This window comes from Salvelinus fontinalis, chromosome 26 (genome assembly GCF_029448725.1).
Source record: "Salvelinus fontinalis isolate EN_2023a chromosome 26, ASM2944872v1, whole genome shotgun sequence".
Lineage (NCBI taxonomy): Eukaryota > Metazoa > Chordata > Actinopteri > Salmoniformes > Salmonidae > Salvelinus > Salvelinus fontinalis.
The window spans coordinates 28,632,862-28,653,816 of record NC_074690.1 but is presented as its reverse complement, the minus strand read 5'-3'; the positions used below and the strand labels follow the sequence as shown (position 1 = coordinate 28,653,816).

Below are 20,955 nucleotides of genomic sequence, written 5' to 3'. Positions count from 1 at the left end.
CCACACTACTGTTGGTTTATCCTAGGGAATGGGAAATGTGTGTTACATAAACACCATTTTGGAATGTTGCTGAAATGACCAGATGGGTTTGGGATTGTCTGTTGTGTAAATGTTACCTCTGCAAATTTTTACTTTTGCTGAGCACACTCCTGGTAGGCCATAATTGCCTGGAATACTCTGGAGAGCAGGCCTTAATATTATATAGGAATGCCAGTGGAGCTGCCAAAGCTGGACAGAGACAGGGCAGCCAAAGTAACAGGTCATATACCAAATACAGCGGTACGATAAATAATATAAAGTACAACATTGCATATATTAGTATCTGTCAATATCAAAATGGTAAACCAATTTGGGTAACAGAACCCATAAAAGCACATAATAGTTATCAACTGTATGGCAGACCTTTCATGTTATGACTGATAAGTCTGACAATTATCCACACATCATGATGTTAACATGAAAGTGTTATGAACGTGTCTAGCAATTATCCCCAATGCAATTACCTTTGGTCATTAGGATTTGGGGCTTGAGTACAATGCCAGTCTGAGCCTCATCACACATAGTCATTACTCAACTGCAGACCCTGATGAGACAGTGCTGTAAAGATGGATGTCTGCATATCAGCATACTGCAATATTGAGATGTCCACGTTTGTGTTTGTGCCTTAGCCTACCCTCTCCTGAAGACAGCTTCTGAACTACTTTGTGAGCTAAATGACAGTGGAAGTGTCCCCATTATAAACATATTTAAAGAACAGCTGCTGTTCATTAAGGGATACTTCGGGATTTTGGCAATGAATCCTTTTATCTACTTCCCCAGAGTCAGATGAACTAGTGGATGCCATTTTTATTTCTCTGTGTCCAGTATGAAGGAAGTTAGAGGTAGTTATGCGAGCCAATGCTAACTAGCGTTAGCGCAATGACTGGAAGTCCATGGGTATCTGCTAGAAACTACGTCTAACTTTCTTCATACTGGACACAGACATAACTATTGTATCCACTAGTTCAGCTGGGGAAGTAGATAAAGAGCCTCATTGCCAAAATCCCAAAGAAACCCTTTAACAAAAAGACAGCTGCTTGATGGGTTCTGGGGAGAAGATGGGACTCTTTACTGAGAGACAGCTGATAAAAGGTAAGATTGAACCAAACCTGATAAGATGGGAGATGAAAGCTGTTGAGCTGCTAATCTCCCAAAATGTGTTAAACTAGTTTATTATGGTGGGTATTTCTCTGGACTGCCAGTCAGTTGGTAGAGTTCCTCCTCAGATGTCAGAGGGAGATTTACACTCTAAGCTGTCATGCTTAGAAGCTGCAACTGAAGTCAAATAAAAACCACATGATCAAACCCACAGCACTTTTAATGGTGGACAACTTCATCAACAGTCAGTTAGGTCAGGCCAGACAATCATCACTCGATGGTTTGAGTAGGTGTTGGACTGTTATATGGGCCTGCGTCCCAAATGGCACCCTATTCCTTAAAAAGTGCACTACTTTTGGCCACATTACAGAGGGTGTAATATCCCAGCATTATTCTACAGGACATTCTCCACATATGATTTGAGATCCTGTTGTCTATTTGAGGTATACCAGAGGTACTGGATACAATGACGAGATGCTTGTGTCTCTACCATAACAATGAGATGCATTGTGCACAGAGCGGAACAGCGGGCTGTCAAACTGGTGGATACATCTTGTTATTTGAATACTTTTTTGAATATTCAATGAGGGGGGTTGACATCAACCGCCTGTATTCAATGGAGAGTGAGATGCTAGACTCATGAATATGCATAGACGTCTCGAACTTCTACAGGGACAACTCCGATATAAAGTGTTTTTTCTTAAAGGTTTCTGGGATGTCGCGTGTTCTACTTATATCAGTACACTAGTAACAACCTAATCATTACGAAACTTCCATTAGATCAAATAAGCCTCACATATCAAAATAGAAATATATTTTTTTATCTTGACTAAATTCAACTCTCTCTTATTGCCCCCCCATATAAAAACGACTCATTTGCTTAACAATGAATGATCTGCTTAACATGGACAGATTTTGGGCAGAGTAAAAGTCCTCACGCTTCGTCTCTTCCTCTCTGTGTATACTGCCTTATGCGGTGTGAAAAGCGATTCACAAGCCAGCTGCAGCTGTCAGTGCTAGTGTATCCACTCTAAGAACCTCAACAGACAGAGGAGCACTCCATACCTGGCGGTACCATTAACACTTAGGATACACTTTATTCAATTTAGTATTTCCAGGATATTGCTGAGAAACTAAGTGAGCCTAATTAAATGTTGCCTATATATATTCACCAATTATTTTGTGTTTTCACACTGAATGAAGGCGCACACATGCATACATTATAATGAAATACATAAGTGTGTAGTACACCACGCTGCCAATACACACACATGCATGGTCGCACGCTTGTGCACACACACACACACACACACACACACACACACACACACACACACACACACACACACACACACACACACACACACACACACACACACACACCTATCGACAGCCTCAGAACCTTGAAGTTATCCGGCCATGCGAACTGAAACTGAATTAAGTGAGCTGCCCTTACCCTCTGATGTTTCTTTTTGATGTACTCCTCGCTAGTCTGTCAGTTCATGTAAATGGCTGTTTTCACTTCAATTGCTTCATCACTAAAGACCCTCATTGTACACAGCATTTTTAAATACTTTTTACTGCCTCTTCTGAATTCCTCTCTTACATGTTATTGTCGGTCTTTTCCACCGCATCCTCTGTACATTCCATGCCTATCCGGTGTGTGTGACAATAAAACATATTTTTCCCCCTCTCAATGTCTCTTATAAGACAACACAACAAAAGCCATCCCTTCTGAGTGAAAATTCCCTCAGCCGGAAATAGCTTTCTTGACAGTCACACACAAAGCATTCTTTAAAAGTAACTGAAAACAACATTTTCTATCAACTAGAAAATCTCTGGACTGTTCCGCCCTACCTGTTTCACTTTCATTGAAATCTCATGGCTCCATCTCAAAGGCGCGTGACTCAGGTACAGAAACCACATGCAGAGAGAGGAATGCAATGCACACACTGCATTCCGGATGCTATAAAGAATGAACAAATCCAGAGCTCCAGTCACCCACGAGACCTAGGGATGTGAATTGTCCTCATTTGAGCACCGCCACAAACAGGAAAAAATGTCCATTATAAGAAAATGTTTAAATATACAGGGGAAAAGAAGAGTATGACAGCACATGACTCTGGCAGTCTGCTCTCTCCCCCTCTTGCTCTTGGTTCTCCTCTTTCTCACTCTCTTTCTTTCTCGGTCCCCCCTCTCTCCTCTCTATTGCTCTATTTTTCTCTCTCTGTCCCTCTCTCTACCCCCCCCCTCTCTCTCACGCGCACGCACACACACACACTCAGACTCTGCTGTGCTCTTGCACTCCCACTACTGTTGTGTAATCAATTGGGTCTGATGGAAAATACAGTTTTTTAATCGCTTTGGTGTAATTTTCACAAGTATATGGTACATTGTCACAACTCAGTACAAAACTGAAAACAGATCATCAAAAAGGCAGTTGACTAAGTACAACACACAAAACATACAGTCATCTAGAAATATTGTACATGTTTCACATTGCCATACATGTTCATATGAAGTAATTGCCTTTCACAATGTAATGCTCACATTTCTTTTGATTTGATTCTCTTCTCTTTTGTTAAAAGACATTTTACTATTACTTAAGCCAACTGCTGTTAATTGATGATCACTTAAACGTTTGGTAAACCTAGAGATTTGACATGTAAACTGCTTTGTCTACTACAAACTTTGAGAACTACACTGAACAAAAATATAAACTCAACATGTAAAGTTTTGGTCCCATATGTCCAATTTTCCAAACATAAAAAAAGCTTATTTTACATCCATGTTAGTGAGCATTTCTCCTTTGCCAAGATAATCCATTAAACAGCATGATCCTTACACAGGTGCACTTTGTGCTGTGAACAATAAAAAGCCACTCTAAAATGTTCAGTTTTGTCACACAACACAATGGCAACAATCACAGTTTCAACTGTGCCGGGCAGATGGCAGACATGGTGATGTGCGGGTGGGTGGTTTGCTGGTGTCAACGTTGTGAACAGAGTTCCCAATGGTGGAGGTGGGGTTATGGTATGGGTAAGCATAAGCTACGGACAACAAACACAATTGCATACTATATAAAGGACAATTTAAATGCACAGAGATACCGTGATGAGATCCTGAGGTCCATTGTCGTGCCTTTCATTTCCCGGCCATCACCTCATGTTGCATGGCCCCATGTTACAAGGATCTGTACTGGATCTGTACAGAATTCCTGGAAGCGGAACATTTTCCAGTTATTCCATGGCCTGCATACTCACCAGTCACCCATTGAGCACGTTTGGGATGTCCTGGATCGAAGTGTATCACACCAGATACTGACTGGTTTTATGATCTGCGCACCTACCTTTTTTTTTTTTTTAAATGCCCCTTTTTCTCCCTAATTGGTAGTTACAGTCTTGTCCCATCGATGCAACTCCCCTACAGACTCGGGAGAGGCGAAGGTCGAGAGCCGCACCAATGTGCCGGAGGAAATATTGTCCAGATGGCGACCGTAGTTAGCTTGCAGGTTCCTGGCCCACCACAAGGAGTTGATAGAGCACGATGGGACAAGGAAATCCCGGCCAAACCCTCCCCTTTTCCCCAGGTGCATGAACAATGAAGATATTTACTGCAATTCTGATGCAAACTAGTGGCTGCTAAACATTGTTTCTTTTCTTTCACTTGATTACACTGTGAAAGATTATAACACCTTTGATCACACCTGGAATATAAATTATGGAAATGTGATGTTCACTCATTTTTTATGAGTGGTGCCTAATATGAAAACAGCGTGATGTATTGTAATTAACAGTACTGTAGCATACTACATTCAAAAGGCAATTTTGAAACATGTTTTGCTATTGGATTAAATGGTTTTTAAAATGAGAAGATAAAATATCACTATGTTGTGTACTTGTGATTAAACCAATGTACTCATTATATTTCACATTAAACGTATATTTTGGATCAAAGGTTGTGTGGTGAAAGATGTCTACAAATGAAATGAATGCACAATTAAAGGTTTTGAATGTAAGACTGGCTGCGTTACAAGTGTTACCTATATGTACTAAGAGTTTTTTTTAAATTCATCACATACTTGTGAAAATTGTACCAAAGCGAATAAAAAAATTGTAATAGGACTCAATTTAACAAGAAAATCAAAATGAGGCTGCTGCTACTGTACTGATTGGATTACATTACACCAATTAGAAATTTGGCAGAGTTTGTCAGAGAAATTTGGCACACCCCCCCCCACACCCCAAAAAACAGCAGCATGTATACCATTGAGACCGCCCAAATTGATGCATATGAGCATCTAGAAAAATCTATTTAAAATGCAAAGGGTGTGAAGGGGACTGACTGGCACTTTCCTTAGGGAATACTGTAGTCCTGCTTAGGGAATATAGTCTTGAAATCCTTCACTTTTTGATACAAAACAGAATGTAACTCCCCACTGTGTGCCTTCAGGTCATGTAGAAATTTAGACAAATATAACAATAAGCCCATGCAAACATTGATGCGTCTCACGTTCTTCATAATTGTTTACCCATGAACAAGCTAAAGGTGGCTGAAAACAACAGGAGTAAAACACATTACTATAACTGTCTCCGGTTTGTTTTCGCTTGGTCTGACTTCCTCTGCTACCTCCATGAATACATAACGAATCAAAAGAAGGCACAGCAATACATTTTCTAAATCCTGTTTCTCAAACTGAGGGGGTTTTATCATTTGCCCTTTTTTGTCTCGACAAAGTACATTACTTTCTCCTGGAAGCTAAAACTACAAATGATATAGTTGACTTGGGAAGAAGAATGGGGAAAGGACTTTAATGGGTATATAGGCTACTGTGTATGTGTACTGTAGCATATGCTAATTTAAAAGCACTTAATCAATGTCTTGTCTGGGTCATTATTATTGTTCAAAAATCTAATACAGTAGAGTCACAGGATTTGACCTGAATCATTATTACATGAAATCTCTGAAAATAAGGAGTATTGAAGGGTTCTTCAGTTTATAATAGCATTAACAATAAAAAATACTTACAGCACTAAGACATTATGCAACTGTTCATATATTTAAGGCTACAGTATTCCAGATATTGTATCAGACAGTGAATTATCCATGTGGAAATGAAGTATTAAAAAGTAGGAACCCCAAGAGATACACAGATTTTCCCCCTAATTAACCTTATATCTCAAAGCTATAAATGGAGTCAACATGCAACAATCATCTTCACAAGATAACTGAGACAGTAAGATGTCAAGATTCAGCCCCTGCTTTCCATAATTATTCTTATTGAGCTACGTAGTTAAAAGAAGAATTCTGATGTTGTGCTCATTATGCATTGGAAATGACAGTTTGCCAACAAGTGGACAAAATAAGTGGTTTTGTGGAGAAAGAGAAAGAAAGCAGACACGTAATTAGCATCTTGGAGGATGCATCAAAGAGGAACTTTTTATGATCTATCTATTTCAACATGGAGAAGGGAATTCCTCAGAAAATGCAATTTCAACTGCCTGAATAAAACAAAGTAATTCTAGACCTCTGCTGGTGGTGTAGTGTTGGGGAAAAAGAGACTTTCTTAAAAAGCTACAATGAATGTCTTTGCACTGAATTAGAATGGCCAATTTAGGCCCCAGCATGTGAGCAAGGAACATAATATTGTGTAGTGGGGGGTGTCGGTAGTTTAGCAGCCTGATGATGATGTCTTCATCCATGTTCTCACTTCCAGAGGTGTGGGTGCCTCTGGCCTGGGGGCTGTGGGTTACTGCTGTATATGGGAATAACATAACAATGATTTAGTATGATGACATGTTGATTAGGGTCAACATGTGTGTCATGTTGCTCTCTGGGAGTAGAATAAATACGCTGTGTGTGGATATTGGATTTTTGGTGAGCCACGCACTTACAAATCATCCGTATTGTTTTTACCAGTACAATAAAAAAGGAATTACCGTAAATCTTTTTATGTCACCTTCAAAGTGCGACAATAAACTGAGTGTACAAAACATTAGGAACACCTTCTTTTTCCATGACATAGAGTGACCAGGTGAATCAAGGTGAAAGCTATGATCCCTTATTGATGTCACGTGTTAAATCCACAAATCAGTGTAGCTGAAGGGGAGGAGACATGTTAAAGAAGGATTTTTAAGCCTTGAGACAATTGAGACATGGATTGTGTACGTGTGTCATTCAGAGGGTGAATAGGCAAGAAAAAAGATTTAAGTTCCTTTGAACGGGGTATGGTAGTAGGTGCCAGGCACACAGGTTTGAGTGTGTCAAGAACTGCAACACTGCTGGGTTTTTCACACTCAAGTTTCCTTTGTGTATCAAAAATGGTCCACCACCCAAAGGACATCCAGCCAACTTGACACAACTGTGGGAAGCATTAGAGTCAACATGGGTCAGCACTCCAGTGGAACGCTTTGGACACCTTGTAGTCCATGCACAGATGAATTGAGGCTGTTCTGAGGGCTTAACAGGGTGCAACTTAATATTAGGAAGGTGTTCCAAATGTTTTGTACACTCAGTGTAGGTTCACAATCTATTTGCTTACTTCAACAAATAAAACACACGCTAAAACAATTAACTGTTTGTCACTTTGCTACTCAAGGAGTGTGTGTTTGGTATTATAACAACGTAGGAGATATGAATCAAAACTCAAAAGGAAACAGATGTTCTTTGTTAATGTATGCATTTAGGTAGATCAACATAGGCCTACATTGAAAATGTTAAACATATTGTAGATGAACAAATCAAATAATGCACTGAAACTGTCTGAGCTTACCCTGCTGACTTGCTGTAAAGTAAATGTATGAGATGTAAACATCTGACTGCTTAATGCAGTTTGTGTGTGGTTAAGTCGAAAGCTTGTATTTCTCCAGATAGAGTCTTAACCTCATGGTCTTTAACATAATTAATGCAAAAATTGCATTACAATAAAAGATGCCACTGCAGTTGACATTTAAAAATCACTTAACATTTAATTTGACAAGAATAGAAGGGAATGAAAACGTGTAGCTCCTCACTGATGCACAAGACAAACACGTCCCATTGGTTGGGTCTTTTTCTCCATAGAAACAATTTGCCTATTGTGATTAGCTATACCTTCAATTCGAGCTAAGTCATCAGAATCCAAGATAAGAGTTTTTCACCATTGCATGCTTTTGAAGGTTTATTGTCTAAAGGCCAAGTTTAGCACAATTGTGTGAGTGCAGCTGGCCTATGTGAGGATGGTTGAGAGGGACTCTTTTAAATATACTTTTTTTGAAAGACATTTTGTAGATTCTAGTTATTCGGACAAAAATGTTTAGTTACATAAAAACAGAGCAGTTCCTGAGGCACTTTGAGAGGGTTATCAAGTTTATTTGAATAAAACATTTCAAATGTTCTGCCTTCTAAGTAAACAACCACCACAAAATATGATTAAAACTGAACTGAAAGGCTTGATTTTATTCCCATTGTCTTTGAAAACAAATCTACCATAAATATAACACATTAGTCTTTTCTACTCTCGGCTCTCCTCCACTTCCGCCACGGGAGGATCTGTTTTGTCTTTGTCTAATATCCCCGCTACAGTTTTAAAGGGCGTCCCCCACTCGCTGAGGTATTTGAAGTCTTCTCCACCGTCTGCCATCCACGACTCGATGGAGCTTAGCGACTCGCCCACCGACCCGTCTCCCTCGTAGGCATACGTGACCAGTGAGTCATACGGCGGAGCAGAGAAAACCAGGTGGTTCTCCTGGAGACGCTGGTGGATGTAGTCCCTGATAATGTCCGCGCTGCCCTCTGTGGTGGGGGTCGACTCATTGATCTCAGTTTGGGCGGTGACCTCTGACCCTATGCCCCTGCGGAGCATTTTTTCCTTGATGGCTTTGGTGTTCCTCAGAGTGCCCATGTCGAAGGCGTGGGTGTCCTCCTCGCCGCCCCCCTCGTCATCGTAGTGGATCACGTTGTCCCGGATGTCCTCCTTGGATGACATCAACATCTCCCTCTTCTTCTGCCGTCTCAGGCCGACATAGAGTGCAAAGATTGCTACAGCATAAAAGAACCAAGCACACACAGTGTGTTATCTTTTACATACATAGATGTACTGCAGTGAAAATATACATTGACGTGCATTTCAAGAGCCTTTCAAGGTACTGTAGGAGGGTATGGGAAGAGAGACAGTCGGATGTCATGTGTTAGGAGCCATTAGCTAATTTCCTTATTTCTCCAGACATTCTTTTTTTAGCAGGAGAACTTAAAATAATCACAGCCTGAGGCCAGCCGGGATCCATTTCTGACATGCTATCTGTCACTATTGTAGTACTGAGACAGGATGAAAGGCTGTTTCACCTGGCTTTCATCTCCCTCTCCCTCCCCTTTTCCTCTTTCCCAATGGCAGACAGTAGAGACTACAGCACAGCAGCCTACTCCATACTACTGAAGTGCTCACTGTGTTATGCAACAGCAAGAGATATACTTTAGTAGGAAAAAGTAGGGGGGGAGTGGCCAGACCAAGATAAGTGCGCTAAATCGACCTATAAGTATGATTATGGTTATGGGACTGTTTCAAGGGCCATTTTTCAAATTGTAACGTCAATTTAATGAAGTTACTGTATGTTAGGACTTCAGCTCCCCCTAGTGTAAAATGACAGTTTAACATTTCGATCAATTGCATTTACAGAGTCTATACTGTAGTTGGAAATTAATACTTGTGGTAATCATTTTAACTCTTTTTCTCAAGGTGTCAGATGAAAAGTTCAGAAATACTCTGCTTCTGCACCAGGATCGCAGTCTGAATGATAGACAGGACTTACGCAGGAGTATGACCATGCACAGCAAAATGGCCATCACTGCCCAGGTGCTGAGGCCCATTGGTAGGAAGACTGCCTCTGCCATGCAGGACAGGAGTGACCCGTCAGTCACACAGGCACACACTCGTACAGTGAGGGTGCCGGTGCTGCTCTGGGCTGGATACCCATTATCCTCCACCACCACAGGTATCACGTAGTACTCCTGGACCCGCCTCTGGAACCCTACACGCTTGGTCACTATCCCCGCCGTGTTGTCTGGAAACCAAATGACACAATCATTAACCTTACATGTCTCAAATCAATCAATAAATCCATCCTGGCACCCTAGACATCTGGTCACTATTCCCGCAGTGTTGTCTGGAAACCAAATGACAACCATTAACCCAACATGGCTGAAACCCCACACGTCCATTAACGATTAACTCTAAATATCTGACTGAAATCCTATATGTCTGTCTGGTCACGATCCCCGCAGTGTTGTCTGAAAACCAAATGAGATCAGAGATTGTTCACTTGTAATGCAACAGAGCACATATACATGCAGTGCTTCCTTAGTTCTTATGTAATCCTCTTCGTTCCTGGAGGAATATAGGGACCTGTACTAAAGATCTACATTGCTGCCGGTCTTGGGCTACATGCATTTGCTGATGTCTAAGCCCGACCTTTATCAAGCACAATTTTTCTTCAGGGGAGATGTTGAATTGTATCTGAAATGTCACTTTTACCGCTTTTGCTTCTCAGCTTATTTGAAATAAGGTGAAGGTGTGTACTTAGAATGTACAACAGAAAACAAATAGGGCCAGCAGCACAATGCAAGGCTCTGAGAAACAAACACAGGCCTGCCGTTTTTACGGCTATACAGAGATGAAGTGTCGAGATGTGCCCTGCCTCCTCTCCTCTCCAGCACCAGGATAGTGGTTGTGAACTGACTCTGTACAGCCTTCCCTCTGTCTGGCTGGACAAAGATCTCACTTGACAAGTAGGAGCCATTAAAGCACACCTTGTGCCTGTTTTCTGCAATTGCCATGAGCGCTGCTGTCCCTCTGAATCAAGCCTGATATTTATGCGTTATTGTGTTAGAAAAATACGAACAGAGGTTGGTGAGATGGTAAGGCTCTAGGGCAGGGGTGTCAAACTCATCTTGCCCTGGGGGCCACATTCGGTCTTCAGTGAGGTCCGGAGGGCCGCATTGAAATTTTTTTGCATTTCCTCTACATCAAAATTGGAAAATAATTGTTCTCTATCCATCGTTCTGGGAATTTTCTATGTCTAGCTTTCATTCTGGTGATTATTAGCGAGCTGGGCACAATCTACAAATTGTTTGTTTCAATTTGATTTGAGTCATTTTAAAGTATACTGAGTACATTTTATTTTTTACTCAAACCACACGCGGGCCTGATTGGACACTCTCGTTTGCACCCTTGTATTAGTGGCGTAGTGCAGTTTCAAAAAAAGAAAATGTCAAGCTATTTTACACATTTTGCCATGGGGCTGAGAGAAAATGTTGTTTAGAGATCATTTCCTAGGGGGGTGGGGGGCTTGTGGGGGCTGCAGTGCCTGACATCCCCTGGGTCGTGACAAAAACTCTTAACAATACCAATTGTTTGTGGATATTGTAGGGAGATAGTATCAAGAAAACAGATTTGCAGTGAGTCACTGGCACTGCATCATAATAGATAGTCTCTGTATAATATTATTGTATAAAAACCCTTCCTACAAAAAAATCCTTATTGAACGTGCCACAACTATTCTCTCTCTCTCTCTCTCTCGATCGCTCTCTCTTGATCTCTCTCTCTCTTGATCTCTCTCTCTTGATCTCTTTTCTGGAGGGAAAACATATGGCTTACTTCCAAAGTCTCGCACGGTGAAATTCCTGTTTCTGATTTCCCTAGGGGACTTGAAGAAGAACCTCTGTCCAACAGCGGGAAGATCCTTGTCCGTAGCACTGATGGTCTGAATTACCTGGCAAAGCACAAAGAGCTTTCAACTTTAGAACCAAGTGGAGAAACTATTTATCACAATTATTCTCTTTCATTCTCTCTCACATACGCACACGCATACACACGCACTCACGCACACAGCCTTTCTCACAGTGGAATTGTACTTGCCTGGCCTACTTCTGCATTTTCACAGACAAAAGTGTCAAAGGGAACGGCAAGCTCCGGAGGGAACTCGTTGACATCCAGCACATTGACTGTGACTGTGACCTTGTTGGATAGGAGAGGGTTGTCTGCAGAATCAAAGAAAACAGTAATCATACAACACATAATAAATACACCATGCACATAGTGGACCTTAGTGAGCATCACAAATGAGTGACAATTGCAAAAGCCCTTTCTCTTAACATGTCTGAACTGCTTTTTCAAACCATCAGTGTTGTGGTTTATTGGGCACATGTTAATTCTAGCTTGAAAAAAATATGCAACAGTGACACTATCTGTTTGCATTTGGAATTGCATGCCTCATTCAATCAATATGAAATTGACAATGAAATGACACAACACTTAAAAGTAATTGAAAAAAATAGAAAAAAATAATAGAAAAATAAATGGCAGTGCAGACAAATTATAAGATATTAATAATATGTGTTGATTGTATTGGGTGATTTGCTTATCATGCTAATTATTTTTTCCAATTGAAAAGCTTCCCATATGAAAAGCAGCCCTTTCAGTGGAGAAATAGCATTAGTTCATGTAATCTGTCAGTCTGCATTACTATGAGTATAAGTCAATTCCACTAGATGGTGCCAAAAGAAAGGAACATTGTGTGTGTGTAGGTGAACTACTGCAAACTCCATCCAAGTTATTTGCTCCAGGACCGTTATTAACAACGCGTCTTAGAGAAGCACTGATCTAGGATCAGGGCCCCCCTCTTGTTCATGATGATTTAAAAGGATTTAAAAACAAAATCTTAGATCAACACTTCTACTCTGAGAGGCTTTGTGAATACGGCAGCATCCGGATATATAGTGCACTCGGAAAGTATTCAGACCCCTTTTTTCACATTTATTACGTTTTAGCCTTATTCTGAAATTGATTAAATTGTTGTTTTTCCTCATCAATCTATACACAATACCCCATAATGACAAAGCAAAAACCGTTTTAACAAATGTTTGCAAATGTATTAAAAGTAAAAAACTGAAATATGACATTAACATAAGTATTTAGACACTTTGTTGAAGCACCTTTGATAGCGATTACAGCCTAAAGTCTTCTTGGGTATGATGCTACACATTTGGCACACCTGTATTTGGGGAGTTTGATTGGTGGAGTGCTGCAGAGATGGTTGTCCTTCTAGAAGGTTCTCCCATCTCCACAGAGGAACTCTAGAGCTCTGTCAGAGTGTCCATTGGGTTCTTGGTCACCTCCCTTAGCAAGGCCCTTCTCCCCCGATTGCTCAGTTTGGCCGGGCAGCCAGCCAGCTCTAGGAAGAGTCTTGGTGGTTCCAAACTTCTTCCATTTAACTTCTCTAGGGTAGGCGGCAGCATTCGGAATTTTGGATGAAATGCATGCCCAAATTAAACTGCCTGCTTCTCGGGCCCAGAAGATATGATATGAATATATCTGGTAGATTCGGATAGAAAACACTCTAGAGTTTCCAAAACTGTTAAAATAGTGACTGTGAGTTTAACAGAAGTGATTTGGCAGGTGAAAACCTGAGAAAAATCCATTCAGGAAGTAGTTTTTGGGGGGGGGTTGTAGTTTTCTATTCAATGCCATTACAGTATCCCTTGACTTAGGACTCAACTTGCCATTTCTATGCCTTCCACTAGATGTCAACAGTCTTTAGAAAGTGTTTCAGTCTTGTATTCTGAAAAATTAGGAAGTAAGAGCAGTCTGAATGAGTGGACACTAAAGTTTCACAGAGCTTTTTCTTGCGCACAACCGAGAGAGTGTGTTTCTTATTTACATTTTATATTGACGACGTTATTGTCCGGTTGAAATATTATCGATTATTTAGGCTAAAAACAACCTGAGGTTTGAATATAAACATCGTTTGACATGTTTCTATGAACTTTACGGATACAATTTAGATTTTTTTGTCTTCCCGTTTTGACTGCGTTTGAGCCTGTGGATTACTGAAGAAAACGCGTGAACAAAACGGAGGTGTTTGGGTATAAAGAGACTTTATCAAACAAGGGGAACATTTATTGAGTAAATGAATGTCTGCTGAGTGCAACCATATGAATATCATCAAAGGTAAGGGATTAATTTTATCTCTATTTCTAAATTGTGTAACTGTTCTATCTGGCTGGCTACTGTTTGTAATGATTTGTCTTGTGGGCTATGTTTTCATAATCATAATGTATGCTTTCGCCGTAAAGCATTTTAAAATTCTGACACCGTGGTTGGATTCACAAGAAGTTACTCTTTAAACCTATGTAAAATATATTTAGTTTTTAGATTTTTATAATGAGTATATCTGTATTTGAATTTGGCGCCCAGCAGTTTCACTGGCTGTTGAAGAGGTGGGACGCTGCCGTCTCACGTGCCCAAGAGAGGTTAAGAATGATGGAGGCCACTGTGTTCTTGGGACCTTCAATGCTTCAGAAATCTATTGGTACCCTTCCCCAGATCTGTGCCTCGACACAATCCTGTCTCTGAGCTCTACGGACAATTCCTTCAACCTCATGGCTTGGTTTTTGCTCTGACATGCATTGTCAACTGTGGGACCTTCTATAGACAGGTGTGTGTCTTTCCAAATCATGTCCAATCAATTGAATTTGTTGTAGAAACATCTCAAGGATGATCAATGGAAAAAGGATGCATCTGAGCTCAATTTTGTGTTTCATAGCAAAAGGGTGTGTAGATTGACGAGAAATAATGAATATTTAATCCATTTTAGAATAAGGCTGTAGCGTAACGAAATGTGGAAAAGTCAAGGGTCTAATTACTTTCCAAATGCATTGTATATTAACCAGAGGAGGCTGGTGGACGGGGTTATAGGAGGACTGGCTCATTGTAATGGCTGGAATTGAATAAATTAATGTTACCAAACACATCAAGCACATGGAACAACGTGTTTGACTCCGTTCCATTAATTCCAGTCCAGCCATTACAGTGAGCCTGTCTCCTATAGCTCCTCCCACCAGCCTCCTCTAATATTAATATATATTATATACATATTAACTCTTCGTCCCAATACTTACTAACTTTAGTGGCCACTACAGAGATATTGTGCTGCCTATTACTCTCTCTGTCCAACATCTCGTTGGTGGAGATGGTCCCTTCCACAGTATCAATGTCAAAGCAGCTGTCCACAGGCCTCTTCCACTCAATAGAGTACCTACAAAACACGCAGAAAACATATAATAAACATATACATGTGATTCCTTCAACCTCACATGGCATCTCTCAATCAAGACTTACAGCTGAACTATTTTTGCCATACCTTTTCTACGTAATAGATCTATAGCGATAGATACATATTTTATTGGTCCCCAAGGAGAAATGTCAGAACGATCAATCAAATAAAGACCAAGGCTATGACAGCAAACATTACACAGAAGATTTGTCTTTTTCTTTTCATGTAGAGACTAAGGATTTTTCCCAAATGTCATCCTATTCCCTACTCCCAGGGCATGGTCAAAAGAAGTGCCCTACATAGGGAATAGGATGTCATTTGGGATGCAGCCTGGTTGTGTTTTGATCAGCGTTTTAGTACGTTTAAGTGTTCCGTATTCCAAAAGAACGATGACAAATGTAATGCTCTAAAATATTAAGCAGCCATCACAAAGACTGCCTTTCAAGCAAGGTGAATTACTGCCTCTTCCATTTGTAGTAAGCCATGAAATATTCATAGACAACAAGAAACACACAGCTGGGCTACAAAGTATTTTGATGGTCTTGTGCAAGACATGTCCTGCGTCTCTCATTCCCGCTCTAAACACTAACAGAGTGGAAGTCAACTGTACTTGAAAAACATTTGAAAGATGACGACAAACAACAGGCCAAATGTGATAATAGATGTCAGTGTTCATTTATACCTCTAAAGAGCAGAGCGACAGTTGGGTTTTGTTGCCGTTTAAGATGTCAGAGATAGGTGCCCAAATGTAAAGTAACTCAGCCCATAATGAACCCATTTCTCAACCCCAGCCTTGATGGATCTCACCTTTAAGTAAACATACAGTAGGCAAATAACACTTATTAAATACAGTACCAGTCAAAAGTTTGGACACACCTACTCATTCAAGGGTTTATCTTTATTTTGACTATTTTCTACATTGTAGAATAATAGTGAAGACATCAAAACTATGAAATAACACATATGGAATCATGTAGTAACCAAATAATGGTTAAACAAATCCAAATATATTTTATAATTGAGATACTTCAAAGTAGCCACCCTTTGCCTGGATGACAGCTTTGTACACTCTTGGCATTCTCTCAACCAGCTTCATGAGGTAGTCACCTGGAATGCATTATAATTAACAGGTGTGCCTTGTGAAAAGTTAATTTGTGGAATTTCTTTTCTTCTTAATGCGTTTGAGCCAATCAGTTGTGTTGTGACAAGGTAGGGGTGGTATACAGAAGATAGCCATATTTGGTAAAAGACCAAATCCATATTATGGGAAGAACAGCTCAAATAAGCAAAGAGAAATGACAGTCCATCATTACTTTAAGACATGAAGGTCAGTCAATCCGGAAAATTTGAAGAACTTTGAAAGTTTCTTCAAGTGCAGTCGCAAAAACCATCAAGCGCTATGATGAAACTGTCTCTCATGAGGACCGCCACAGGAAAGGAAGACCTAGAGCTACCTCTGCTGCAGAGGATAAGTTCATTAGAGTTAACTGCACCTTAGATTGCAGCCCAAATAAATGCTTGACGGAGTTCAAGTAACAGACACATCTCAACATCAACTATTCAGAGGAGACTGCGTGAATCAGGCCTTCATGGTCGAATTGCTGCAAAGAAACCACTATTATAGGACACCAATAAGAAGAAGAGACTTCTTTGGGCCAAGAAACATGAGCAATGGACATTAGACCAGTGGTAATCTGTCCTTTGGTCTGCTGAGTCATAATTTGAGATTATTGGTTCCATTATTGGTAGGTGAACGGATGCTCCGCATGTGTGGTTCCCATCGTGAATGATGGAGGACGAGGTGTGATGGTGTGGGGGTGCTTTGCTGGTTACACTGTCTGTGATTTATTTAGAATTCAAGGCACACTTAATCAGCATGGCTACCACAGCATTCTGCAGAGATACGCCATCCCATCTGGTTTGCGCTTAGTGGCACTATCATTTGTTTTTTAGCAGGACAATGACCCAACACACCTCCAGGCTGTGTAAGGGCTATTTGACCAAGAAGGAGAGTGATGGAGTGCTGCATCAGATGACCTGGCCTCCACAATCACCTTACCTCAACTCAATTGAGATGGTTTGAGATGAGTTGGACCGCAGGTTTTTTTTATTTTATTTATCCATTATTTATCCATTATTTTACCAGGTAAGTTGACTGAGAACACGTTCTCATTTACAGCAACGACCTGGGGAATAGTTACAGGGGAGAGGAGGGGGGTGAATGAGCCAATCGTAAAGTGAAGGAAATATATGCTCACCATATGTGGGAACTCATTCAAGACTGTTGGGAAAGAATTCCAGGTGAAGCTGGATTAAAGAATGCCAAGAGTGTGTAAAGCTTTCATCAAGGCAAAGGGTGGCTACTTTGAAGAATCTCAAATCTCAAATATATTTAGATTTGTTTAACACTTTTTTGGTTACTACATGACTCCATATGTGTTATTTCGTAGTTTTGATGTCTTCACTATTAGTCTACAATTTAGAAAATAGTAAAAAATAAAGAAAAATCCTTGAATGAGTAGGTGTGTCCAAACCTTTGACTGGTACTGTATATACAATATATAAATGTATGCATGATGACGAACCTAACTGCACTGCTGCTTGCGTCTAGGTCCTGTGCAGTAACTGATCCAATAATTGTGCCCACAGGAGTATCCTCATACACATCTATGGTGTAAGAGGTCTTAGTGAACACAGGGGGTTCGTTCACATCCAGCACATTGACCTTGACTGTGGCGGTGTCTTTGAAAGGGCCCAGGTGGAGGAACCGGGGGTCCAGGTGAGCGTTGGAGGCCTCTACTTTAAAGGTGTACGACTTTTTGTTTTCGTAGTCGAGATGCTGAAACATAATGAGTGAAGGAGTAATCATCAAAGTAAAATGCATTTATTACTCAGAAATATCAATCAACATAGAATGATTGAATTAACACCTTCAAAAAAGCTAACATTTTACATGAACATGGAATATACTGTGCAATGGTGAAGTACAAAGCTTAGGGGGACATACTTGTCCTGGTTCACTTTGTTAATACCTCTGTTCAGTTTAGTATGCTCAACAGACATGGAAGTCAAGCACTTTGATATGGAAATGTCACCATTAACTGCACTAACCAAGATTGATTAATCTAAAATGAACCAAAAGGTTTTGGTTTCCGTGTGCTTTTACCAAAACAGATTCATGTTCTTCAGTGTCTCAGCGAACTTCTTGTCAATAGGGGGGCGCTGTTTTCACTTTGGAAAAAATCGTGCTCAAATGAAACGGCCTCGTACTCTTTTCTAGATCATACAATATGCATATTATTATTACTATTGGATAGAAACCACTCAGAAGTTTCTAAAACTGTTTGAATTATATCTGTGAGTAAAACAGAACTAATTTTGCAGCAAACTTCCATACAGGAAGTGAAAAATCTGAAAACGAGGCTCTGTTTCAGGGCCTGTCTATTCAACTGGCTTTTATTTATCGATATGCATGCACTTCATACGCCTTCCACTAGATGTCAACAGGCAGTGGAATGTGGAATGGGGTGTCTAGCTTGATCTGAGTCCGAACAAGAGCTTTTGGAGTGACAGGTCCGGAATTTTCTTTGTCTTCGAAGGTGCGCGGCGGAGCTTGATATTGTCTTCTGAAAAGCGTTCGGTTACACGGTGAATATCTCCGGCTCTGATTTTATTTGATACATATGATAATAACATCATAAAGTAGGTTTTTTCAACCGAGTTTTATCAGTTTATTCAACGTTTATTGGGACTTTTGGAGTTTTCCGTTCTTTGCGTCAAGAGAGGATGGGAATGTTAGCAACCTTGGCTAGCATTGTGGCGCAAATTCGACAGAAGAAATGAACATTCTAAAACCAAACAACGATTTATTCTGGACCAAGGACTCCTTGTACAACATTCTGATGGAAGCTCAGCAAAAGTAAGAAAACATTTATGATGTTATTTTGTATTTCTGTGTAAAATGTTGACTCCTATTCTCCGCCGTTTTGGTGAGCGCTGTCTCACAATAACACAAGCTGTATGTTATGGTAAAGTTATTTTAAAACATCTAACACAGCGGTTGCATTAAGAACCAGTGTATCTTTCATTTGCCATACAACAAGTATTTTTATGTAAAGTTTATGATGAGTTCTTTGGTCAGATTAGGTGAGTGTCCAAAATATCTCCGGAGATTCTGGTGAATCGATGCTATGTATTCACAATGTATAATCAGGATTTGTAGCTCTAAATATGCACATTTTTGAACAAAACATAATTGTATTGTATAACATGATGTTATAAGACTGTCATCTGATGAATTTGTTCAAGGTTAGTGATTAATTTTATCTCTATTTTGTCGGTTTTGTGCAAGCTATTTTTGCGGGGAGTAAATTGCATTGTGTGTTTGGCTACTGTAGTGAGCTAATAGAAATATATATTGTGTTTTCGCTGTAAAACACTTAAAAAATCGGAAATATTGGCTGGATTCACAAGATGTATTTTTCATAAATGTTTTATGATGAGTATTTATGTATTTCACGTTGCTCTCTGTAATTATTCTGGCTGCTTTGGTGCTATTTGTGATTGTGGCTGCAATGTAAAACTATGATTTCTACCTCAAATATGCACATTTTCTTGGTTAGTGACTAATTTTATCTCTATTTTGTCGGTTTTGTGAAAGCTACATATGCGGTGGAAACATGGTGAAAATATGCGGTTGTGTGTTTGGCTATTGTGGTTAGCTAATAGAAGTACATATTGTGTGTTTCGCTGTAAAACATTTTAAAAATCGGAAATGATGGCTGGATTCACAAGATCTTTATCTTTCATTTGCTGTATTGGACTTGTGATTTCATGAAAATTATATTATATGATATCCCTGTCCCGTTAGGCTAGGCTATGCTAGTCAGCTTTTTTGATGAGGAGGATCCCGGATCCGGGATGGGTATTAAGTAAAGGAAATTTGAGACTTGAAAAGTGAGTGCTTAGGTTTAGACAAATTTTCAGGAAGAGACTTTGAGAGCAGCTTTCTAACCCTATGTTACAGTCTTACATTATCTCAGCTGGGTCCCTAGTTTGTGCTCACAGCTAAACAGTTCTCACTGTCAACACACACACAGCAGTCCCTGTCTGAGGCACATGCATGCAAACATCTGGTCATCTGTGAAAATGGCAGCCACCCTGCTAACTAGATAACAACCAGACAGACAACAGGACTGGGCCGGTGATGCAGGAGGACAGACACCACAGCATGAGTGCTATCCCATCATAAAAGCACCGTTCAGTGTTACATGCAGGGAACATAATTCCTGCAACACTTCATAAATGTAAATTAGCAGGGAAAATATGAATGATCTGGAAATTGAACCCACCCTTTGTTAGTTTGGGCCTATATCCTCCTACTCTACCTTCCACCACAAATTCGCAACCTAGTGAAATGTCTTATCATCGGCACAGAGGTGTCAATTACAGTATTTGTACCAGGAAGCTCCTGCTGTTTTCACTTTGCCTCCTGTGTGCCTGACTCACCTCCCTTGTCTCATCATCTAGGAGATCAATGGGATAGCAAAGCGCCTCAACCTACTACTTAAAATGAGAGGAGAGACTTTTTTTATTTCACTGATAATCCACATGGTAATAACTACTTTTGTAATATACCAGAGCTCAGGTTGGAAAGAGATCATATTATCTCAAATCAATCAGAGGTTGATTGTCTAACGTATAAAGGTTGGAACCTTATAGATAATAACTA

General features: G+C 40.1%; 1 protein-coding gene and 1 pseudogene across 1 annotated transcript in view; both read right to left on the bottom strand.

Moving 5' to 3' along the window:
- The window catches only part of LOC129824056 (cadherin-18-like), a 93,088-nt pseudogene extending 89,770 nt beyond the window's left edge, over positions 1–3,318 (bottom strand).
- A 5,160-nt stretch (positions 3,319–8,478) lies between these two features.
- Positions 8,479–20,955, bottom strand: part of LOC129824055 (cadherin-12-like) — a 35,218-nt gene continuing 22,741 nt past the window's right edge. The window contains exons 7-12 of the mRNA XM_055883342.1: positions 17,810–18,063; positions 15,070–15,206; positions 12,029–12,150; positions 11,768–11,882; positions 9,924–10,175; positions 8,479–9,156 (exon numbers count right to left, since the gene is read on the bottom strand). Of these exons, the coding sequence (XP_055739317.1) occupies positions 8,630–9,156; positions 9,924–10,175; positions 11,768–11,882; positions 12,029–12,150; positions 15,070–15,206; positions 17,810–18,063 (1,407 nt within the window). The 3' untranslated portion in view covers positions 8,479–8,629. The remainder of the gene's footprint in view (positions 9,157–9,923; positions 10,176–11,767; positions 11,883–12,028; positions 12,151–15,069; positions 15,207–17,809; positions 18,064–20,955) is intronic.